The following is a 24,939-nucleotide window of genomic DNA, read 5'->3' on the forward strand; positions in this document are numbered from 1 at the left end:
TGAGGTCATACAATCAGCTTAGTTTCATGTAGGCAAACATGTGGTCATATGTGTGCTGTCCACTCACTTGCATTACCTGCAAGCAGGTGTGTGTATTTTATAGGGATGCAAATATTTGTAACTCCAGTGCAGTGCTTTGTTAGCAGTGGGTTACCCTCTTGCTAGGAGGATGTGAAGTAGCCACTTTGAGAGTAGCAGGCCTGTAGAAGGAGGGAAGAAATGCAATGGAGTTATCCACAAAGCTGCTTTGGCAATCACTGCGATGATTAAAAATTGTGCTGTTGAATTTTGTTGGCTTACTAATTAATGCTTAATAATTGAAGTGGATGTTTTCCAGATCCACTGGATCTGGAATAATTAATAAGTAATTATTTAGACTAACATTGATCACCCCTCACTATTCTGCTGGAATTTAACACATCATAGCCTGTAGGTGAGTTTGGGTAGAATGAGAGTGAACCTCCTATAGCATATGTTTCTTAATGTTGTATTTTCCGTGGTAGGCAAATAGGTTGCTTATTTGTTGTGCATTCATGGTGAAGTTGTCACTAGCAGACGTAGATATTGAGGAAGATGTTCAGCATCAGATCAGCTTGCCTTTCAGCAGATTTGCTCTCATTTCATACTTCTACTTCACAAAATTTTTGCTGCAAAGTAATCTACTGGAAATGTAAATTACTAGACATTGTTAGCATCTGAAACTTGTTTGCTGCTGCTAAAGTTTTGATTTAGAAGCTGGCAGAGAACCTGGACACAATACACAAGTAGTGTGTGAGCTGGCTGCACAAGCTAAGGCCATTTTACTGCAGGAGTCTTGTGATTTTGGTTTTTAAATAAATTAATTTCAAAAAGATTTAAATAATATATTAGCAGAGGAAGAGAACTCACAAAATCAAAGAGTAAAGCCTTCCTTTACACTTATCACTTCATATCAAATAATGTGTAAAGCTTGCCTCCAAAGTTTTCTTTTTGAGGTTTTTTCCTCTTGATACAGGATACTTTTGAGTTGATTCTTTGTTGTTGTTTGTTTTCAAAATGGTTTTCAAGCTAAACCTCAAGAGGTTTTAATTTGTTGATCAAGTAAGTCTGTAGATATGAAACTGAAATGTAAAAGCCCACATGCATAAAGTTTTCACAGTTACAATAGTTGCATAGTGCAAAAGCAGTATGGGAAATTATCAGTGTTATTTCTGTTTCTATCGTGGCTTTGCTGACAGCGTTAGGTAGAGGTGATACAACCTGATGGAGGTAGTTTTGAATTAAATCCCCTGGGGAGCCTCAAGTGAGATGCTGAATATTGTCATATGAAGGAATTACCTTATTATCCTAAAGATGTGAGAATCTAGCAGATACTCTCAATTCGGTATTTGAGGGGATTTCAGAGGGTCTTCTATACCATGTCCAGGTGTGCATGTCCCCTTTCCATCCCGCCCTGCGAGTCGGGGTGGGTTTGCAGGCGGTGCGGCCGGGGAGCGAAGCTCACAGGGAGCTCCTGCGGGGCGGGGAGCGCGGAGCTGCCAGTGTGCCGAGGCGAGAGGCGGCTGTGCCTCTGCCACAGGCAGAGCTGCTGTCCCCCTGGCTGCCCTGCACTGCCAGAGCTGCTGTTCCCCTCTCTCTGCCCTGCACTGCCAGAGCTGCTGTTCCCCTCTCTGCCCTGCACTGCCAGAGCTGCTGTTCCCCTCGCTGGCACGGCGCAGCAGCTCGGGGGCTGCGCCCCGCGCTGCCCGCAGCCGAGGAGCGGCTCCCCCGCATCCCTGTCCGCAGGCTACGTTTCTGCGCTCTCCTCCCCGCCACCCCTCCCCTTCCCCGTTTACCTAGGCAGGTCAGCACACACACACACGCGCGCACCCATATATTTATTTTTTTCGCTAAGTTTTGCAAGGCGCAGCAGCTGCCGGCGCTGGGAGTGCCACACGCCGCGGGGCACCCCGCGCTGCCCCGTGTCCCGCTGTCCCGCGGGTGTCCGCTGTCCCGCGGGGGTCCCGCTGTCCCGCGGGTGTCCCCTGTCCCGCGGGTGTCCCCTGTCCCGCTGCCCCGCGCACCCGTGGCTCGCGTTCCCCCTGGGCGCGGGGGGATGCGGGGCCCACCTGCCTGATGTCAACATCCCGGCGGGCGAGGCCAGCAGGAATGTGCCGCTCCCCGCCCGGCGCAGGTAATTAATCCCCGCGACTGACAGGTGGCAACAGGCGGCCTTTGGCTGCGGCTCCCGGGGAAAAGCGCTCGGAGGAAGGATTTTAATAACTCATCAGCACCGTTCGTGAGCGCCTGGCGAGGCGCTGGGGATGGGGAGGGGGCAGAAGAGCCCCAGGGGAAAATGAAGGTTAAGTCTTTGCGAAGGCGAACGCCCTTGGGTGATTCACTGCCCTTCCTCAAGAGGGAAGAGAGTGTGACATGGTTTTTCCTTTGCCCCGGGGTGGAGAAATTTGGTAAATGCCTGCAAAGCACTGGTGGGGCTGCATCAGCATCCCCTCCTGCTCCCGTGCTCTGGGTCATCGCACTATGGCTTCCCTTGCACATGGGGGATGCTCACAGGCATTCCTGTTTCCTGGTGCCCGGGGCTGTAAGGCTGGGGGTTGTTGCCACACCTGGTGGATCTGTCACTGGACCTGTTGGCCATGCCCATCCATGGTGTGAATGCCAGCTATGCCCACTAGCAGCAAGCTGTCCACTTTTCTCTGGAGCCTGGTGAGACAGAGGGCTTCAAACTGAAGCTGCAACAAGTCAGCTCACAAGCTGTGTGGTTAAGGTTATGCTGAGCTGAAGGTTAAATCTGGAAGGAGATGTCCATGCGTGCAGCACTCCTCCTTCACTGAGTGTCCCTCTGGGTACAAGTTGGTTCCTAAAGAGTGTGTGTTGTGTGCGTGTGCACACGTGTGTTTGACGTGCCCCCACACGCTCCCAGCAGTTTTTTGTAAATGAAAAATTAAATCATAGTCAAGCATAGCAAAAATGTTTAAAGTGGTTGTGTAAATTTCACTTTTTTTTCTTAGTTGGTAGCTTCCTTTCTTCCCACTGCCTTTTGTTCTCCTAAATAATTAAAACATGTTCAAATTATTTTCTATTTTTTGTGCCTCTCCTTGTTTTCAACTGTGAATACTTTGGTGCAGGTAGCTATTCCATTCCCACTCTTCTAACCTCTTCTTTTTTTTCCCCTTCTTAGGGAGTTAGTTTGGTGGGGCGAAAGCATAGCTGATTGACAGCTTTGAAAACATCAAGTAAAATGAATCTAGTTAACTGAGTTGAACTAAAACATGACTGCTTGAAAGAAGCTTGCAAAAGATTTGAAAGACCTGTTGATCTGAGCAGGAGGGGCTCAGGGAGCTGTAATGCCTTAAGCCAACCTCTGGGATCACCTTCAAGCTGACATCTGTCAGCATTTGTAGAGCTGACTGAACCCCACTCCTTTTAAAGATTTAGGAGCCATAATCCCTCTGCTGGATCAGATGGTAAAACAGATATTAGAGGTAGATTTCGAAAGTAGTGTTTGGGGGATTTCACTGCATCAGAGTTTTGCAGAGGAATTGAGTACTTGGTAAAAAGCCATTGTGGCTTTTATTGCATTGAGCACTTCCTTTCAGGAGACTACAGTCCTTTATAGCAAAAATTCTCCATTTGAGATTCAAGAATGTTTTGGTTTTGCCTTTCAACCCTTTGTTGACACACCTTCAGTAGAAGGGGCTTACTAAGAAATCAGACAGGTGTTGCCTGGTGGTAGCTGGCGTGTGTATTGTGATACTGAATTACCAGCCAGGGTGCCAAGAGTGGGTAATACAGTATGTCTGCCCAGGCAGGTGGGGAGAGCAGAGCTAAAGGCACTGGAACGTTTGCACCTTTCATTTTAAAATGTATTATTAAGCAAAAAGCTAAATTCCTGACAGGCAGCAGTCGAACCCCAAAGAAAAGTCCGAGCCAAAGCTCTTTCCTCTCCCTCTTGAGTAGATAACACATTTCCAGGCTCATCTCTTTTGTTTTAAATGGCTTTCAGGTCTGTACTCTGGTGGAAGTGGTGTTGCACTCCTCAGGCTCCTCACAGATTTGTTCCTACTGCTAGATAATGGTTGTTGTCATCTTGTTAACTGATACACTTGTTTTATTTGTTCAAACTCATTTTTTATATTGGTACTCCTAATTAATTTAGTTTTCCTGCTCAAGTGTGTTGATTAATAGTCATGCTTTGGATTTCTGGGAATTGCTCACTATCTTACCCCTCATACAGCAAGTGTCAGTTCACAGCAAAATGGTGAGCAGGGGACTGTCACCTCCTGCAGGGTGGCGTGGTGTGGGACACTGAGGAGCAGCACCTGTGCCAAGAGAGTGATCCTTGCTTTCAGGCACTATCTGAGTGCACAAACAGCTTCTGCCTCGGGTTTTCTTTCTGAAGTGCCTTTGCTTTGAAATCTATATACAATATCCTGTCTTCCTCTGTGGATATAGCGATTATCACTGATCCAGGACGAAGTCACTATGACCTAGTTGTTGGCATCTATTTATGCCAGTAAATGGCTGTGCATCAGGTTACTCCTGGTTGCAGCAAAGTTGGCGGGGTGGGAAACTCAAGCCTGTCTCTGTCTGACAGCAGGTACCCCGTGGACAGATTTACACCGGTGTTAAATGACTGTCCCTTCAGCGATTACACGCTCACAGGCGTCTCTGCCTGGGGTACATGTGAAATCATGGCTCTGTGCCATGTCCCCAAGCCCTGTGCAGTGCCTGTGAGGCTTGAACTCCTCTTGCAGTCAGGTGACAAAAAGGCAGCTCGGCCCCCTGTTGCCTCTCCTGACTCTGCTGGGCACTGCCACTAAATCTTCCCACATCCTGACTGTGCTCTGAGGCAGAGGTGGGCTCCTGGTTACCCTCCTTCCCTGACATGCCAAGTTCAAGTTGTTGGCCGGAACCTGCAGCTCTTGAGTCTGCCCAGTGTTTCTTTGTTGGATAGGCTTGTTCATCATAACCCATTAGCTCTTGGCTGTTTGCTTTCTGTGAATTTAGCAGTGTGAATTTAGTGTATAGGTCTAATGCCTTGTAGCCAAAGGGGTCCAACAGTTGGGGTGCCAAAGGGTGGATGAAAAGCAGATCCCTTTCTCTGCTCACAGAGGGGCTGTGCTGTTTGATCACGAGCCTCAGTATTCGTGATGGTTTTGGGTACATCTCAGTCTTTCTGAAAGCAGTGATTTTTGGTTTTCCCCTTGCTTGTAACCCCTTGTAAAGCTTTCTGTCTTTGAAGATACTATATGTAAAATTACAGTCAGCACCAGGAGTCCTGATCAGTGACTGAGGGTGTGCATCTCTTTCCATTGTTCAATTCTCTGGATGCCTGCAGACACTGGACACGTTGCCTCCTGGCATATGCCATGCCCTCTGTGCACCCCTGCTCTTCAATGTTTATGCTTGCATCTCAACCCATCACCTTTGGGTGCCCAATTCTTTATGCTTCAGTGATGTTAAGGCATCCAAGTGATTAGTTGGCTTTTTGAGATTTTTGAGGTTTTCTGTCCTTGAAACTTTCACAGTGCTGTGAGCAAACTGATGTGTTGAAGGAAACAATGCTTTACAGGTTTTCTTCCTTTTTAAATATAAGTGATTCTTTTTCTACCTCTTGAGATGGAAAGACAACATGGTGAGCTCACTCCTACCTTCAGAAAGGAATTGCTTTTTAATTAAAAAACAATAAGGAATTTCAGGTTTAAAAGATGTATGATACAAATCACCATCTAGATGTGTTTCGCAACTTTTTTTTTTGTAATTGTTTGGCATGTTCCCCATTTCCGCGGGCTGGGTAAATCCTTTGTGGGTTTAATCTCTAGCCTGCAGGCACATAAAATGCATTGCACAATTTGGCCTTTGCATTTTAAAGAAATCTTTTTTTGTATCTTAAATACCTGTAGCATCTTTTCTGCCACATGGCAGGATGGTGTTGAGTGAGGAGGGAAGGAACTGGCTTGGTTGATGTTTAATCACTCTCTCCTACCCAGTATCTCTCGCAAGATTGGTTTTTCCTATGTTAGCAGTGTGTACACTCTGAAATGCAAATAATCCCCGACTATCACTAGCTAATCCTTTTCCTGCTGCATCATCTGCCACCCAGCCTTGCACGCGCTGGCTCTCCCCGTCCCACTGGGGTCCATGGCCACAGGGTGCTCCTGACCAGTATGGACCTGTCACTGCTGTGTTTGAACAGCTGGGAGCAGGGCTCTGTTGGCCCAGGGCTCCTAGAGACCTTTTCCTGTGAGGAAACAACCACCTTGGGGCTTTCACTTTTCTTTGTCTGCAAGAACTGAGGGCACGGAGATGGGGAAATGCCAGCAATTCCTGTGGGTTAGGTTGTTACAGGGAGAGCTCTGCACTCATAAACGTCTGAATAGCAGGAGAAAACTGAATGGCTCTGGAGCAGGGTTCTGAAAAACCTGCTGTGTTTTGGAACAGCCTTAAACTGAAGGAAAGACTGGAGAGTCTCCTTCAAGGGAGACATCCAGGAAAATGGGTTTAGGTTGTACAATACTGACCCACTTGGGACTTTCCTTGCCATCCTTCCTGCTCAGCAGATGCCTTTATTTTGCTGAGGGATTTTGAAAAGAAACTATCTACTTCAGCCTTGATGTTTTGCTGAGTTAAGGTTTCCAGATGTAAGCACACTCTATGAAAATACTGCATAGTTTACTGTTGTAGTGGGGAACATCTTAAGAGAGATCTAATATTCTCCAAATTAGCACAGTGAATAAGGGCACCTTGTTCTGTTGAAGTACTCATTGCTTGGTCACAGCTTCCCTTTTGGAGCCAGCTGCTGGGTTATGCTCTAGGTTATGGTCACTGTGGGCTGGTCTTTGGGCTGTTCAGCTCTTTTGGCGTTTGAAAAATAAAATACTGGACTTTATTTACCTCATTTTTGGATGTAATGATTTTAGTTCGGAAGTGATGGGATTACTACAAAGATGTTCAGTAGGTGTAGGAGATGATTTTAAAAGATGGCTGAAATGTCAGATTTGGTATAACTCTCAGAATGATCAGGGTCTTGATTTCAAGTACTGTTCAGTTCCAAGGTTGATGTATTTATTTAATCCCTCTGCAGGGGTAGGAGGTCTTCTTAGAAAACAGAATGAAACACTTTTATGTCTGTGGTTTTGAGTGCTTCCAGGATTACAGGATGCTGTGAAAAGAATAGCATCTGTTTTGTTAGGTGGGTGTTGGGTGTCCTTTGCAAGAGGGAGTGTGTGCCCAAGAGAAATAAAGGCTTTATTTGTTCAAGTAAATGAAGTGCTCTTTATCTGAAGATTTTTGCCTTTGGGGAAGCTAGGATGTAGATTTATGCTCTGCTATTCTACAGCAGGTAAAGGTCTAGGGGTTTTGTCACCATTCTGGAAGCACAGTTGTACAAATGCAGTGCCTGGTGCTTTCAGTTACATGTACAAAGCCATCTCCATGTTCCTGATGTGCTTTTATCCCTAGCTGAACTTCTGACTCTTCTGCTCTGTTCCCCATTCAGTATTCCACCGAACTGAAAAAGCTGTACTGCCAGATCGCCAAGACATGTCCCATCCAGATCAAAGTGATGACCCCACCGCCTCAGGGAGCTGTCATCAGGGCTATGCCAGTCTACAAGAAAGCTGAACACGTCACTGAAGTGGTCAAACGCTGCCCAAACCACGAGCTGAGCCGCGAGTTCAACGAGGGTAAGGAGGGCAGTGCTGTGCTGGCAGTCCCTCTCCAGAGCTGCTTGGCTGATGAGCGGCCACTGAGGGATGTGACAGCAGCTTCAGAGCGAACTTCTGGAAACAGACCTCCCTGTGACACCTTGTACTGCCTTTTATTTCCTGTGCTTGGCAGGAAGGATCATGCAATCAGGGCTTTAGCTGCCCCTGTGCCTGCTCGTCCTTGGGAGGAAAGCACTGAAATAAACCTCGTGCCTGTCCAGGTCGGATGGATGTCTGTCCCCGTGGCAGGCACTGCCCCTCTGGCAGCCCTTCTCTGCTCTGCTTTTGCTCCTGCAATGAGAAGCAGCTGTTCTTGTGCTCAGGAATGAGCTTCCATGTGGCTGGGACAGGGATCTAGTAACAGGATGCAATATCATCTCCAGTCCTTAATCCATGCCTCAAAGACAGAGGGGCTGTTTATCTCTGGCAGGGTAATGCTAAGTGCCAGCATCAACTGTAGGCAACGTTCTTCTGCATGTAACACTCCCAGTTCAGTATAAATGTTTTAATCTTTTACTTGCTTCTCCTCATGTTAGTGAAGTAGCAGCTGTTTTTAAAATGTCCTTTGGTTTTCTGCAAGCTCACAGGCTGGGTTCCTTTTTCCTTGGTCATTTAAGTTCACTTAAGTTCAGATGAGCATCTGTTTTATTCTACATACATTATTTATCTCCTACTGTAAAAAAACCCTGGATTGGTGTCAGTTAGCAGGATGTCTTAGGAGTCTGGATCCCATTGCTGGTTACAGTGCAGCTAGCTAGACAAGCCCCAAAATAAGCTAGGACTTGGGAGTGTAAAATCAGAGTGGAGCGAGACAGTTCTTCAAATCAGTTTTTTATATTAAGACGTGCTTTTCTGACAGGACTGGATTTATGGTTTGACCATTCAATAATGGAGTTTTAAGAAAGGGCAAAAACCCTATAAATTATTTCTGTAGAAATAGACTGTGTTTTGAGTAGGAAACGAACAGGTAATACACAAAACAAATTCTTGAGATGAACCCATAGCAGGCTCCTCTCCTCAGAATTTAGTTGCATGTTGTAGAAACACTAAAATTTATAGGAAGGAAGCTTTTAATTATTGGAAAGTGGCCTAGGAACCAAGAAGATCACGTTTCCTTCTGCTGCTGCTGCTGTAAGCAAGCATGATTTTTCAAGCTGATCATTAATTAAATGCATATTTCTTTTGCTTCTTGATTCTTTTTTTTTTAAGGATCAGGACTGATGGAAGGGAGTAGAAGAGGGCTAGTAATTGATGGGAAAAAGAGTAGGAATTGAGACTCAAAGGAATTTGCTTTGTATGTGCGTTAGAGGGAGGGAAATAAAGGCTTTCAGCTGGTGTGAAAATCCAGCGGGAGTTATCTGCTGGAAGAACTGCTGTGAGCTGCCATTCAGTTCACATTTTGGCTCACTTCTTCTGGGATCTTGGGAAGCCCTTGTTCAAGTTTAGCCACAGGTGTCCAGAGTGAGCTTGAGAAAGCCTGTGTGGCTTTGGTGTCTGGTAGCAGGGATCTTGGGAAGGGATGGTTCAAGGGCTGAGAGGCACCTGTGTGCTCTGATGGACCTCTGGGGCCACCTGCATCTCTCTTGATGGCAGATCTTGCCACTCTGTGCATGACCTTACTGAGCAGTCTTTTGTTTTTTTCCTCTTTGCCTTTGCAGGCCAGATTGCACCTCCCAGCCACCTAATCAGAGTGGAAGGGAACAGCCACGCCCAGTATGTAGAAGACCCCATCACCGGGAGGCAGAGTGTGCTGGTCCCCTATGAGCCACCCCAGGTGTGTTGTGAGCTCAAGATGGTGGCACCCTGACAAAGAAGGGTTGGGGGATGTAACCCTGATCAAAGGAGTTGGGTTCTTGGGCTTTCCCTATCCTGACCACAATGAATCTTCCCTTCTGTCAGAAATTAGCCGTGTAAAACCATCTTTATCCCTTTTAAGGAAGCTTTGTATTTGGAGCCTTTTTCATGTTGGTCCACTTGCAGCCCAGCTTGGGAAATGCAAGAGGAGGGCTTGGAAAAAGCAGAGCTTTCCATCCACCATCTCTTCTTCTCCACCTTTGTCTCACCAGGTTGGTACTGAGTTCACCACAGTCTTGTACAACTTCATGTGCAACAGCAGCTGCGTTGGAGGGATGAACCGCCGCCCAATCCTTATCATTGTGACCCTGGAAACCAGAGAGTAAGTTGTGCATCGTGAGTGTAACCCTTCTGGCTCCTCTCCAATTTAGGACAGCATCCCATCTCCTTAGGAACAGCTTAATTCAAGGGGCTGTAGGATATTTTTTAGATCATTGCAGCTGGGAGTGTGGTGGCCCAGCACCTGGGAAATCCAGGCTGGGAAACGGAAGGTGCAGAGTGTGGTGTGAAGCTGCGAGCTGCTGGCCGGTGTCCGAGATGCCAGCTGATGTTTCTCCTCACCTCTCTTCCCAGTGGGCAAGTCTTGGGCCGCCGGTGTTTCGAAGCCCGCATTTGTGCTTGCCCAGGCAGGGACCGCAAGGCAGACGAGGACAGCATCCGCAAGCAGCAGGTGTCCGACAGCACAAAGAACGGTGATGGTACGAAGCGCCGTAAGTAGCTGCAGAGCTGGGCAGATGGGGCTGTCTCTGGGTGCTTGTGCCACGGGGACAGAGTGGTGCTGTGCATGGGCTTGCAGGCAGGAGGGCATTAGGCATCTGTTCTGCCAGGGTGAATCAGACAAAAATTGAGCTGGTGTTCACAAAGCTGTGTTGGACAGTCTGGGTGTGTGGGCTTCCTTGCAGCATTGCTGGTGTTAGATTAGCCCTGCCAGTGGTGAGTGGAGGGGGTGTTTATTTGCCACCTTCCAATTGTATGTCTGGAACTCTAACCTTTTGAACCTTTACTGCTTGTTTGGGGTCATGCTGTTATTCTTTGCTTCATCTAGCCAGTGTTCTGTGCTGTGGCAGGTGTCTTCCAGCCACAGGGATCTAGACTGAGGCTGCACACAAACCCTGCTGTGCATCACAGACACCCTGGCAAGCAGCCTCTCTGTTCTCTGAAGAGAGCCAAGTCCTCACTGGACATGCAGATGTGGAAATCCACCTTTGGTTTCCCCTATGCTCAGTGAAGGCAGCAGGCTGAACAGCAGGCACAGATTATGACAGGAGGCAGACAAGAGTGGGGCTTTGTTTTCTCAGTGAGTTCTGCTCCCTGCCAGTGGTCTCACATTTGTGGATCACTGGTTCACCAACAGCTTGTGAGCCTTGTAATACCAAAACTTTCTGTAACTTTCCTGTAAAGAGCAGTGCTTGTTCAAAGTGTGGCTTGCCAGGGTTTTTTCATATATCCAGCACTCCTTGGCTGATGTGTTTCCCCAAGTGACATGGCCAGCCAGCATCTGCAGTTGTGTCTGCCTTAAGGAGCCAGGAGCTGCAAGGGCAGTTCCGGAGTGGCTCAGGCAGAGATCCCTTCAGAGCACTACAGATCTGAGCTGGTCATGCACTTCATATCTCTTTTGTATCTCTCTTTTGCATTTTTCTTCTTTATATGCTCCTCCCTTCCCTCTCCCTCCCCACCCTTTTTTTTTTTAATGGGATGCCTTTGGGGTTTCTCTTCCAGCTTTTCGACAAGGAACTCATGGCATACAGATGACATCTATCAAAAAAAGACGCTCCCCAGATGATGAACTCTTGTATTTGCCAGTGAGTTCTCTCTCTTTTTATTTACCCTATGTTTAGTATCTTAAATGGTGACTTGAGGCTCATCTAGACTTCAGAAAGAACTCTGAATGGGGTTGGGGTGTGAAAGAATAATTTTCATTTTCTTTAATTCCATGAACTACTAATTTTAAATACGTATTCCAAATAAAAAATATTAAAAATCCCACTAGGTGCGAAGAATGGCTTATGCATATGAGAATATCTCAAGCAATCTCTCTGTCCTGGTGGAAATGCTATATTTGAGATCTAACTAGTTTTCCTTGTCTGTCATTTTTGGGTCTGTGGCGCATGACCTTTCTCTAGAAAACTGGGTGTTGTCTTACTGATACTGTGGCTTTTATGTGTATTGCAATTGTAATGCAGTGATAGAAGTGAAAATATGCTGTATTAAGTACAGACTTGGAAAGGGCAAGAAATATCTCTAATTGGCCATTTAGCAAGTCATGGTGTGCTTGGAGAAGAAGGGAGAGCCAAACCCAACTCCCAAATTTATGTGCTGTCTTTTCTGAAGGCATGTAAGATTCAGCACCAGATCTGCTTATGTCTGAGGCAAGTAAAGACATTTTCTGTCTAAATAGGTTGGATCAGAATGTTGCTTTTGGCTGGCATAGATCCATGCTGAGCCATATGACAACCCCAAGATGTTCATCAGCCTGCAGTGTGAGATTATCACTCTTCAGCATTATTTGCTGCACCTCTAGAACAAAGCTAGCATTTTTGTGTGAGCATACTGTATAAACAGACTGTTTGCACCCTGCTCTGGTTGTTTACTTGACATTTTCAAAGACTTTCTAAGGTGACTATCAATAAGGTCTATAAATGCAGTCCTTTAAAAGCTTTTATTTCCCCCAACCCCCTGTCCTTTTCCTGTGACCCAGGTGAGGGGACGGGAGACGTACGAAATGCTACTGAAGATCAAAGAGTCCCTGGAGCTGATGCAGTTCCTTCCCCAGCACACGATTGAGACCTACCGGCAGCAGCAGCAGCAGCAGCACCAGCACTTGCTCCAGAAGCAGTGAGTACCAGTGTGCTTGCAGTGTCAGTGCAGTGGGGAGAGAGGAGAGAGACAAAGAAGGCTTCTGCACAGGTGTTCACAGGGACACGGTGCTCAGTTGAGGGCTGAGCAATGGGACAAAGCAGTCCTGCTTCACCCAGTGCACGTCCTGACTGCTGGCAAGGTTCCTCTCCAGTCTTTCATCCCACATATTTCATCTTTTGGCCTCAGTGGGTGAATGAGGATGGGCTCAGTGCCTGATTTGACTTCCAGCCAGAGCCCAAGGCAGAGCCATTGACAGCCTGTGGTCAGAAACCTGCTGTGTGTGCCCATCCCAGCTGGGGGATGGGTGCACTGCTGTCCCATCGCTCCATGGGAATGGCAGCAAACATGAGCCTTCTCCAGGGTATCCATCTGACCACCTTGCTAAGACTCTGTAGAGCTGGCACTGTGAGCACGAGCTCAGCTGAGTGCTTGCACCCCACTGCAGTGCACTGGAGGGCTGGTGTTTCAGTGCTACAACAACTCTTCAGGCTGTTCAGCTGTAAAACAGGCAGCTGAAAGTTGAGAGCAAAGCTGAAACACAAAAAATTGCCTTTACAGCTAGTGGGCACCTGAAAAAAAGATTCTATACACACTTCTGAAGTACTGTCAAAAACTGCACTTTGCCAGATGACTCTTCACATTGCTCATGAGAAGTTTTCCATCCTTTCTGAACTCAGCTGGCAGGGATTGCTCTGGGTGCTGTAAGTGTGAGGAGGATTGGGAAAAGAAAGGCCAAATAGGTGTCTGGGTTCCCAAAGCACTGCAGTCAGAGGCCTGGGCAGAGAATGACTTCCCAGATGGGCAGTAAGCAGTGTCATTCATGGGCATTGCTTCACCTGCTGTCTCGGGTGGCAGAAAATGGCCCGTGGGCTGTAGGTGGCTGCCAGGGCAGTGCCTGGGGTCTCGCATGTCCGGAGGCTGTAGGTATAACTCATTCCTCTGCAGAGGTTAGCATGGGGCCAAGGCACCACATAAGTCCCACTTGAGCCTGTAGGGATTTATTTCAGTGCCTTGGCCTTGTCTCAGGACTTCTGCAATACCACAGCTTTCTGCCAGATCTCTGCATGTGTTCACATTTCAACCTGTGTGTTTTTAGTGTCAGCTGGAGTCTTGTGGAGGTGTGAGAAAAGCCTTCTGCCAAAAGGTCTGGAGCATCCAGGGGCTCCAGACTCTTTTTTTTTTTGGGGCACTTAAAAATCTCATTATTGTTATTTACTTTTATCAGTCATCTGCACTGTTTGTATATACTATAGGTTGTATTTACTAGCTCCTAGGCATTGTGGCATTTGTGTGCTCTACTGCTTGTCTTCAAAGCTTCACCTGAACCACAACCATTTCAGCTGAGAAATGGTTTTGTAAGCAGGAATGGACAGCAGCAGATGACAGCTTTCCCTTGGTGCTGACAGTTGGCTTTGCCATAATTACTTTTTTCATTCTTTCTATATCAGTAGAATAGGTTCCTGGCAAATAAGGTTGGTGTTTGTGTTACCTTTAAGTCCATCATAGTAGAAGTTCAGCCATTTAATTTAATGAAACTTCTTTTGGCATGTCTCCTGGCACTTGTCCAGTTATATACTCATTTTTCTCAGTTGCTGAGTGTGCTCATGTAGGGGAGAAGGATTAAGAGCTTTAAAGGGTGCCAGGAGCATGGAGAAAAATAACTTTTAGTATTTGTCCAGAGCTGCTGCAGTTGTCTCTGTCCACAGCCTGCCATCAAGCAAGGTCTTCTATGCTGAAATGCATATTTCAGGCAATAGTTTCTTAGGTTCTTAGGGTTTTGGTGCTTTTTCCTCAATAGTCCATGGTATGACTTAATATCTGAAGGAATGTGTTCAGGGCAAAGGGATGTTGAAAGTTGTCTTCGGTTCTTCCTTCTCAAAATGGAGCAGCATCCAGAGTCACACCTTGGTGGAAGAAATGCTGCATTTTTCAGTTTACTTTTTGGGGCAGTGGGTAACATAGAGAAGCTATCTAGGTGTGTGGAAAGTTTTTCCTGTCACTCCTACAACATGGAAAGCTTCATCTTTTTTGATGAATAGGAAAAGTAAGGTTGAGATGATCATGGTGAAAGCTAGTTTTAAAAATACAAAACCGTCATTTTGGAAAACAACTGTATAATGGCTCTCGTGTGCATACAGACCAGCATTGCATTTGACAGGCCAGCAGATGCAGCTGTCTGACTGTTCTGGAATAGGAAGGACAAATCTGGTGACAATCAGCATTCTTGTGTCCCACTAGATGACCAAAATACTGCAGTGCTCCACATTGTGCCAGACCACAATATTTCTCTGTCTCATCTCCTCTCTCTGCTTGCTCCTTTGTGCATGGTTTTCTCCTATTTACTGTTATGCCAAATACCTTCATGATCATAGGTGGGAAGTTGGCTTTTTTTTCTTTCAGTTTCTATTCTTCCTTTTTCACTGTCAGATCTGGGGCCCTTACTTGAACTGCAGCACACACATTACACACATTTATTTAGAAGAGTTCATAGTCTACTACCATTTGTGTAAAACAGATTTGCCAGATGATTACTGCTGCAAGAGATATCGGGGTGGCTTATGCTTTGAGGAGGGAATGTTTCCTCATTACCCTGCTGTGAAATATGTTTGCCATCAATATTCCCACTGAGCTACCTGCACGGTCCTTAGGGTTTCACTAGAAAACAATTTTTCATGTAACAGGTTTCACTCTGCTGAGTGCCATTTTCAAAACTATCTGTGTTTCAGTTTCCTACAGCAGAGAATCATAGAATATTTCAAGTTGGAAGAGACCCATAAAGTTCATAACACCCAGCCCTACTCCTGTGATTGAAGGGTTTTCACAAAGTCTTCCAATGGCTACAAAAAAGGGGGCTCTTACATCCAAGTGGGATCTTGTACCCCAGCAAACATTTCTTTCCTATCAGCAGGGCTGCAGCTACAAGCCCACTGGCTGCCTTTCAGTCTAGTGAGCAGCACAACTCACTATCCAAATGAGGAGGAATTAACCTCATTAGTGAGCTGTGACAGAACTGAGCTATCCAATGCCTGGAGTGCTCCAGCTGAGCTGCGGGGATCCCAGTGCTTGCCGTTGTGGGAAGGGGGCTGCTGGGGAAGGCATCCTTTGTACCTTCACCTCATTAACCTCGCTTTTGGTGTGAAAGCTAACAGTGGATTCTTGCATGATTTGGTTTGGTTTTGTAGTGCTGTGCTTGCATGTGAACTCCAGGCACCTGGATAGTGTTCTCACTGCAGAATGGCCAAGATGACAGGAACCAGGTAGAAGTGCTTTATGGGCTCTGAGGATACAGTGCCTTCTGCTTCTGCTGGTGGCCCCAGGGGCCCCTCAGCTTTTCAAAGATGAGAGAGTAGTTGAGCTGTAATCAGTATGGCCAGTAGGCCCTGTTCTCCTTCTCTAGCACCAAATTCTGGGTTTGAAGTGATTGTAGTTAGAAATTGACTCAATGGAAGCTGCTACTCCTTTTGCTCTTGGTTGAATGCTTTCATCTCTCCTAGATTTGTCACTGGAAACATTATCAGGGCCTTATTTGTACCCAAGAGACTAGGACAGCATCAGGTTTCTCTATCAACTGGTTGTTTTCCCTTCCTTGCCAAGCACTCACTTGTGCCTGGGGCTTTCCAGCTTCCTAAATCTCCCTGTTACATACCCTTACTGTAGGTGCTAAGACATCTGCTTTTTCCCTCTTTGAAAGCCCATGCTGTGATCATGAAGGTGGAAAGTAACTGTTTCTCTCTTGGTGGCTGGCAAAGGGTCCTGTACATTCATCTTTTTCTTTTCTCTGGTTCCTTCTTTACAGTCTCCTTTCGGCCTGCTTCAGGAGTGAACTCACGGACTCAAGGAGAGACCCTCCCAAACAGATCGATGCCATCCTAAAACATTCCAGCCCCCCAAACCCATCAGTATATCCATAAACCGAGCTGGCAGGGTCACTTTGCCCAGCTGGCAGGACTAGGAACAGTGGGGCAAATACACAGCCTGATAGCAGCAGAGTGAATAGTGAGAGTAAACTTCTGAAGGGACTCAAACTTTGCAAAAACAACAGACACTTGTACAGACCTCTCAGCTGTAACCCATAGCATTGCGAGGTTGGGAACCACAATGTCGTCTGTCTTGGTGTCACTTTTCTCCCCTTGGTGTAACATTTTTGTAATGTGTTATTACTCTTTCTTCTTACTTCTGTATTTGTGAAACTCGGCAGGGTTTCTCTGAGCAGGTCTCAATTTTAAAATGCCTTTTGTCTTGTTTAAGTTAAAAAATGTGTCAATGGACTGGGGGGATGGAAGCAGAGGATACGTGTTTAAATGGTGTGTGATAGTCAATCTGGCCTGTTTCAGTGCTGGTCATGCACTAGTATAAGTAGCTGATGTATTTTGTACTGCTGGACAGGGAGAGATAATAATTATATGAACTGACACTGCTAAGAAATCAATTTTTTTTTTTCTGCAGAAAAGCCCTCAACTTTGGCATCATGAGTTGTTTTCACTTATTTCCAACCCTAAAGGGTCTGTAAAGTACATCAGAATTGTAAGGAAGGCTGTGTGATTTTGACTTTGCACCAGCTCTGCTGACTTTGATCCAGCTTTATTGAACTTAGGGAGTTCCTCCTGACTCTGTGGGCTTGACCCAAGTGGTGGGCTGAACTGCACAAGCTGAATGTGTGGTAGAGTTGTAATGATACCCATGTGTGCCCAGTGTCCCTGTCCCTTTGCAGCCCTGGGTGTGAAGGGTAGAGTGTCCAAAACTCCCTAGTGCCCTAGCTGTGAAAAGGGGTTGGAGCTAGCCCCTCTCCCTACAGATGTTCAGAAGTTTAGATGTTGCCTTAACATTTTCATCAACCTTCCTATCATTTTCCCCATCTCTCCAAGCCTCATAGTTCAAAGGAAAGCAGTGTCATCACATGTTGCAGTTGACTCAGCCAAGTGGCCTCAGGCCATGTCCACCTTGCCCATTAATCCTACAACCAGAGGGTCTTGCTAATTGTGTCTGAAGTGCTTCTGGGTTTAGCAAGTCCTGCACAGAAGACTTTTCTCAGCAAGGATTCATAAATTCCCACACTGCTTTTATCAAACTCTGTCTCTGAAAACCATTCATATTGGGCTTGGCTAGGAGGGGTTTGTGCCAAGCCCAGACTGTCACAAAAGAGGAACAATCAACAGGCAAATGACATGCCATGGAGTTAAGCTGGCCACGTTGAGCATAGCACTGGATGGGGATACTTCTAGTGAGGGAGAAGGAATTCGAGGGTGGACATTTTGTCCACTGAGAGGTGCTCAAACATCCTTACACAAAGAGCAGCCCCTGATGTTGGGAGAATGGGGTTCTTCAACCCAGACTCTCAGGCATTGTTTCTGAGGAACCCTGCAATGTTCACAGCAGCAAGACAGAAATGTGAGGAAGTTACTGAAGGTACACAGGAGCAGTGGGAGCTTGGTTGCAAATGCCAGTGATCTGCAGCTCCTGAGAAGCTCAGGAGGCTCTATAAATCCTGCTGGGGACCTGTGTGCCCTGCAGTGCAGTCTGATGGATTTATTTGGGGCAGACAGCTCTGACAAACGTGAGATTAGGCAACATGAAGAGCCTGCTCCCAAACGCAGAGCAGGCTGCCTGGCCACCCACCAAGGAAAAAAAGCCTGATGCAGTTGGAGAAGACTCTTATCTCTGACCATCACATCATCTGCTTCAAGGCAGCAGAGCAGGGGTCTGAGCAGGTGATGACTCGTACTGACATCCCCTTTGGGAGCCATATCCCATCTCTGGCTATCTCCAATGTCTTTGCAAGACTTGCTCTACCATAGCAGTGTGGAGGAGGGCTGATGGAGAAGAGACCCCAAAAGCCCCCTGGAGTTAAGCATATCAATAACTTAGCTAATTAAGCACCAGCAGTGCCTATTTCATACTGTTGCAGCTCTACCATTGTTCCTTGTGTAAAGCTAATCAAAATCAAGTGCCTTGTTACCCTGCCTGGAAATTCTAGGAAGTTCTTTGAGATCACAAAGCAGGTCACCATTGTTCTGCGCCTTTTTATTTGAGAGAAGAAAGGCAATGTGATTCCTTTCCCTGTGAGTGTTGGGAACCTGAACTGTAAATGCAGCCCAGATGTAGGATTATGTTTGGCACTGTTTTCTGCTCTTCCAGTGAAGGTTTATTCCTGGATTTTTGCATTTTCTGCTTCTGGATGGCAATATGGAAGTACTGTGACAGGGAAATATGATCTGTATTTAGAGCACTGCTCCTGGACCTGTTCACCAGCAAGTTTGAGGAGGCATCCACAGCTTGCACTGGAAGATTCCAGTTCATCATTTGGTGTGGCCTCTAGGAAATGCCTTGTACTCTAATGGGCAATACAGCCTCTCAGACTTCCACTGAACAAGAATGTAAATTATTTGGATCCTTTTGTTTTCTGGAAAGACTTTCTGATTTGTCTCACTTGGCTGTAAGAGGATGATGATGCTGATCTTAGTGGTGACTTGATTTGCTTTCCAACTACCAGGTGGTTATATTAGAAGGTGCTATTCTTTTTTTCTTTTATCAACTACCTGGGGCTGAAAGCAGTGTGAGTTGTTCTGTAGTCTGTCCTCTGCAGATAAATGAAAACTTTACCCCTGCTGTCTTTTCATTGCTTCTTTGCCCTCTCTGTCTTCAGGAAAATAAGCCTTTTCCTTTCAAGGAATAACCAAGTGGACTAATTGGGCCTTATCAGGTACTCAGGTTATATCAGTCTGTGTCAACTACTTGATATATATCCACTCCCTGTATTACAGCTCCATTCCCTGGAGAGCAGATTGCATCCGTGGCCTGCCTTGAGAAATTCCCATACCTGAAATCTAAGGGGAGTCATTATTGCCACCCCTGGCCCTGTGCTGTAGTTCCTGTCTGCCCAGTAACTGCTGGAGCTCCTCCTTTCCATGCTCCCAGGGAGGTACCAAGCCTTCAAACCACTGGAGTGATTGAAAAGATGCACTGTTACTTGCTTTAGAATAGAAGCAGTCTGGGTTGTGGGAAGTAAGGGCATCTCTGCTTTTCAGTCTCCTGCTGCTTCATGGGCCTTCAAATCAGCTTGATGAAACTGAGCAGCCTCTGTGTCACTTGTGAGCCCTTATTAGACTACATCAGTGACACCCCAGTGTTACACAGCCCTGTGGGAAACCTTGCTTTAAAAACCACTGTCCATGAGCACTCTGGCCTTGTGTGAACCTGGGATGTGATCCTTGGTGTGGCTGCTGAAAGGGCAGACACAGAGCTGGACAGCTCTGATTCTCCTTGTGTGTTCTTGTGTGTCTCTGCACTGGGTCTGCAGGGACAGCAGACTGCAGGCACAGGGGCTTGGGTGAAATCCTGAACTCTGAGCCTGATCTGCCCAATTGCATTTAATGAACCTTTGATGTCATTTAGGGCTGCTTACATGGCTGTGTGCTCCTCTAGCCAGCGAGGACTCTGGTCTGCTCAGTCAGGTAGTTGGTCTGTCCCAGCAGTTTGCTGCCTCTGGTGAAGGGCTGCTATCCAGTGAGCTGGGAAAATGTAGAGTTATACGAGACTGTGAACTGAACTTTGTTCATATACGGGACAAGAAAGTTCCCTCCTGACCTCTTGAGATGATCAGTATATGCCTTGCAGCATGAGAGACTGATTGCCCTCATAAGAGCTTGCACAACTACAAATGTTATTTGCTAAATAATTACATAGCCTCTTGAAGAGGGAAAACTCAGTTGCAGAATGTGACTCAGTGCCTTTTGTATCAGACTGTTCCAAGAAGTATAATAGTCTCTTAATTGAAGTCCTTATACCTTGATATTAAAATGCATTTCATTGGCACTGATATCAAAGAAATGTTAATGCTCTGACTTCTAATCTTTCTTGAGACCTAGTAAGTAAAATTTTAATGAAAATCACTGTGCATGACATTCTTATATCTGTTTTTAAAAATCAAGGAAAAAAAGCAATATATTTTAAATGGGTCCTCAAACACCATGTAGTCCTTGTGCTTAATACCAAAAACATTTTCTTGTGTTTCTAAGGCTCTTGCTATATTGATGTGTGACATTAATTTTCAATAAAATTTTGCATCTTGGTTTATCTTGAGACTTCTCTTTGGCTAGATGGCCTTTTAAACATGTGCTCATGTGATGGAATAGCTTAGTTGAAACTAGTGTGGGTACAAAAAAAAATGCTTTTGTTTTCTGTTTTACTCCCTTGAACTTGATGATGTTAATCTTGACTCTTGTGAGTATGAATGAGATAAGCGTGGAGTCCCTAAGCTGTATGTTAAAGTACGCCTTTGTTTTCTGAAGTGTTTATTCTAAAGTCTTGGGCTGGGTTGTGTTTGATTGCTTTTTGTTTTTCTTTTACCCCCAAGTATTTTGTAGTCTCCTAATTAGCTTTGCTGAGATCACTGTTGGTGGTGGAGAGGGCAAAGGCAGGCCCACTGCTGACCTCAAGCAGTGCAACTCGGTGTCCTTTGGGAAGCCTTTGTTGATTTGATTTGGAATTTTGCTGTGTTCATTGACTCCTCACCTGCAGATCGTGCAGATTTTGCTGTAAGAGACTCTTCAGGTGTGTGTTAATTTCAGCTGAAGCTCAAGTGCCTGAACCCATGAAGTAGAAATACTCATTGGTCCTAAATCCAGAAGCCTTTTGGGCTAAGGGCACTGTGAACTTGATTTGAATTTCATGGCTGGCCTCAACTTTCATAACTGGGGAATTGAAACATCAGATCTGAATCTTTCCCTTCACTCTGAAAAATCAGGTCTGAACTTCATGCCTCAGTTTCACTTCCCCTTGGGAACTGCTGCCATTGTTAATATTAATTTGTGAAGCTTCTTGTGCTTTCCACTTCCTTGAGTCTGTGAAGTTTGCTGGATCTTGTCCTGCATCTTCACTGCCAAAGGACAGTTCACACCCTTCTGTACCTCCTGTAATTGTGTAATTAGGTAACATTTCTTCAGGGCCTTAGATACTCTAGCCTGTTAGCATAGATGTTTTCTCCACCCAACACTGCAAGTCTTGAAAGTGCAGGAAGCTGGAGACAATGTAATTGTATGGAACTTGACCTTGAATGCTGAAGGTTTTAATAAATTGTCTAGGAATGAGCCTTTTCTTTCCTTTTACACTTTGCTTATTTGGAGTGATAATTATTTTATTTGCATAGAAGGAAAGCCAGTTCCCAGGAATTGGTGTAACCAGTTATATAGCCAGATGGGAACAAGTTTCCCAGTGGGAAATAAGATGGGAATGTGCCCCTGGACTCTCATGGGGTCAGTGTGATAGGAGTGCTGGGCTCTGTGGGAAGCTCTGCTCTGTGGTGACCTCTGCTCTGCAGGGTGACCATGGCTTGAAGGTACTAGTGCCTGGGAATGGTACTTGTGCCATTTCCCAAACCTTTGCCCAGTCCTACAAATGCCCCTGGTGTCAGAGAGAGAAAAACATGAGAAATAGCATGGCAGTGCTATGCCAATTGTGCTGTTGGACCAGCTTTAATGATAATTTTCTGCATGTCCCACATAGGACCCCACTCCAGATGGGATGCCACAGCCGTAACTCGATCTGGGAGCTGGGCTGCCGTTCAGAAGAGCCCAGTCTTGGCAGTCTGGATCACTTACATGGCAGGGTTGCAGCTGGGACCCTCGGGGCTGGGCAGCAGAGAGCTCTGGCCAGCCTCTCTGGCCCACTCCATGAGTATGCTGGGTGGAGTTTGGGGCTGGATGGACTTGAGGGAGGCCAGTGCTGTTGTCAGGTGGTAGCAGGAACTTAATCCTCTTTGCAAGCAGCCTGCAGGGTTTGGATACCAGGTTTGCATTAACACCAGCAAAAGCTGCCTGTTGGCATCCCAGGCAGCTCTGATCATCTCAGTACTGTTCCCTAAAGTACATGGAATCTGCCTTCAGCAAGGAGCCTCTGGCTGTTATAGCTACGAATTTTGGAAAAAAACAAGGTGATAAGCCTGACCCAATCTGAAAACTGTTTCTGCAGTCAAGTTTCAGGGGCATTTAGGATGGTTTGAGATGGTTTCCTCAGTTCTTGTTCCTATGAAAAAGTCTTTCACCACAAGGAGAGTTTAACTTAAAAATATTCTTCAAATCTTGGCACATGTTTGCTGGCATTCCATATATTCTTTTCAACTGAAAAACTTGCATAGACACTTCTCCTTAAATAGAAAGTTTCAACCAAAAATTAAGCTGTCCATTTTTTGGTATTTCATTTCAAAAAACTGCTGAGAATATCTGGGAAACCTCTTATTTCCTGTTGACTCATTCTCCAAGGATCTTTATCTGTAATGCTCCTATGGTATCAGTGATTTCCCATGCCATGTAGCCCCTTGGGTGCACACTTTCAACAGCCAGCTGCTGTTATCCCTGTCCTAACATCTCCTTGGTTTGCAGGACCTCCATGCAGTCGCAGTCCTCGTATGGCTCCAACTCTCCACCACTCAGCAAAATGAACAGCATGAACAAGCTGCCCTCGGTCAGCCAGCTCATCAACCCCCAGCAGCGCAACGCCCTGACCCCAACCACCATCCCCGACAGCATGGGAACCAACAGTAAGAAACTCTTATTCCTCCTTCTCCTCTTGCCTGTGTGCTCCCTGCTAGTCTGGACAGGGAAACTTGGCATCTCCACATGGCTGCTGTTAAGCTGGAGAGCCTGGAGTCATTCGCTGTAAACCTGCGGAGCCAAATAAATATTGCTCGCTGGTGTGCCAAGGGGCAAGGCTTCAGCATCCTGCTCAGAGCCTCACAGGGTGATCAGAGCTGCTTCTTGCTGCAGATCTAGCTGGCCGCACTGTCCTCTGGCTTTTGAGACTCGTTTCTTCTTCCTTTCCCAGCAGAGGAGATGCAAGTGTTGGCAGCATTTTTTCCCTTGGTTCAATTAAGACAGTTCTTAATTTTATAGGAATCATCTTGCAGTTCTTTTCCTCCTGGCTGCTGCTGTGTGCTCAGCAGTCCTGTAAATCCAGGATGACAGACATGGTTCTGGGGGCTAAGTTTTGTTGGGGCTTTTTTTGGTTGGTGTTTTGTTTTTTAATTTATTTCAAAACAGCTGGACTCTTGCCCACACCTGTTGCTGAGCCCCTTCTGGTGCTCTTGCTGTCTCTGAAAACAAAGCTGTTTGGCTGCTGTATTAGGTTACTCTGCTGGCTCTTTCCTGCTCCTCTCCTGTGGCTAGGCAAGCCAGGGTTTCTATCCAGCCTGTCTGGGAGGGAAGGTGACGTGATGGTGGCACTTTTCTCCTGTGAGGGGAGAGCTCCAGAAGGATTGTATGTCATCTGGTCCTTGTCCCTGCCTGAAACTTCTCATGATCTCGCCCTGTGCAGGGTTTTACAGGGGATTTCAGGCTGCTTCAGCTGTGGGTGCTGTCCTTGGGTGCTGTGCTGGGGGCAAAGCCAGGGTATGGGCGTGCCTGGGTAACAATGTGCTCCTCCTTCTTCTCTCCTCTAGTTCCCATGATGGGCACCCACATGGCCATGACCGGTGACATGAATGGCCTCAGCCCCACGCAGGCGCTGCCTCCTCCCCTCTCCATGCCTTCAACGTCCCACTGCACTCCCCCTCCTCCATACCCCTCAGACTGCAGCATCGTCAGGTGAGCGGGAGCAGGCTGCCCGGCACGCTGCCCACACGAAGGGAGCAGAGCCCTTGGGTCTGGAGCCTGAGTGATCCTGGAGCGCCGGATCCCACTGGGCTCTTGGCAGTCCCGAGGCTGGCACCCTCTGGGCACCGAGCCTCAAATCCCCACCTCTGAGCAGCTGAGAGAAACAGGGATGTTAGGACTGCAAGAAAGCTGAGAGATGCAGCATCTGTTGGACTGGTGGAGTTTGAGGGTGCCAGGCTGTCTTGCAAACATTTCTTGTTTTTCTTTTTTTCCCCTCTGGCCCCTTGAGAAGCCGTGGCTGGGGTCAGAAGCCCCTCTGCCCTTTGTGAGGTCAAACCAGATGAAAGATGCTGCCCGTAAATGAGGAATCCTTTACACTTAGGGAAGAATGTGCTGATTGTCAGTGCATGATGTGTCTGAGCCCTAGACCCCATGCCTTGCTAAAGCCCTCTGTGCATGCACCAGGCTGCCGTGGGCTCAGCCACCTTCTGGGTGACATGACCTGGCAGGAGGGTCTGTGTGAACCCTCCTGCCTCAGGACCCAGGCTGTGCAGCACTGGCTCTTAACTTTGGCAAGATGCTGCCATGAGGGCTGTCTGCTGGGTGCTGAACTGAAGGACTCCCTCGTTTGTTTGATGTGGCAGTGATGTGGCTTGCTGGCCTGGGATGTCTTGGAGGAGGTCAAGCCAAGGGTGAAAGCTTTGTTTCCTGTTGCTGCAGATTGGCTGAGTGTTTGGTTTTTCTGTGGTTTGGGCTGTTGCAGCCAGGGTGATCCTATTTTCTCTCTCCTTCCTTCCTTCCTCCTCTGCAGCTTCTTAGCGAGGTTGGGCTGCTCATCCTGTGTGGATTATTTCACGACCCAGGGGCTGACCACCATCTATCAGATTGAGCATTACTCCATGGATGTAAGTAACTCCTCACCATTTCCTTTGTTTGCGCTCTTGGCCCTGCCT

General features: G+C 46.7%; 1 protein-coding gene across 7 annotated transcripts in view; it reads left to right on the forward strand.

Annotated features, from left to right (window-relative positions):
- Positions 1 to 24,939, forward strand: part of TP63 (tumor protein p63) — a 102,100-nt gene that overhangs the window by 72,917 nt on the left and 4,244 nt on the right. For 4 of the 7 annotated variants that reach the window (XM_039713576.1, XM_039713575.1, XM_039713571.1 and 1 more), the window contains 9 exons: positions 7,481 to 7,667; positions 9,347 to 9,462; positions 9,755 to 9,864; positions 10,116 to 10,252; positions 11,262 to 11,344; positions 12,241 to 12,377; positions 22,778 to 22,935; positions 23,833 to 23,977; positions 24,798 to 24,891. In XM_039713576.1, the coding sequence (XP_039569510.1) occupies positions 7,481 to 7,667; positions 9,347 to 9,462; positions 9,755 to 9,864; positions 10,116 to 10,252; positions 11,262 to 11,344; positions 12,241 to 12,377; positions 22,778 to 22,935; positions 23,833 to 23,977; positions 24,798 to 24,891 (1,167 nt within the window). Of the gene's footprint in view, positions 1 to 7,480; positions 7,668 to 9,346; positions 9,463 to 9,754; positions 9,865 to 10,115; positions 10,253 to 11,261; positions 11,345 to 12,240; positions 12,378 to 16,197; positions 19,667 to 22,777; positions 22,936 to 23,832; positions 23,978 to 24,797; positions 24,892 to 24,939 lie in introns of those variants that run through there. The other 3 variants (XM_039713573.1, XM_039713574.1, XM_039713577.1) reach the window with 2 other exon arrangements.

This window comes from Passer montanus, unplaced genomic scaffold, assembly GCF_014805655.1.
Source record: "Passer montanus isolate IOZ18808 unplaced genomic scaffold, ASM1480565v1 scaffold29, whole genome shotgun sequence".
NCBI classification, from domain to species: domain Eukaryota; kingdom Metazoa; phylum Chordata; class Aves; order Passeriformes; family Passeridae; genus Passer; species Passer montanus.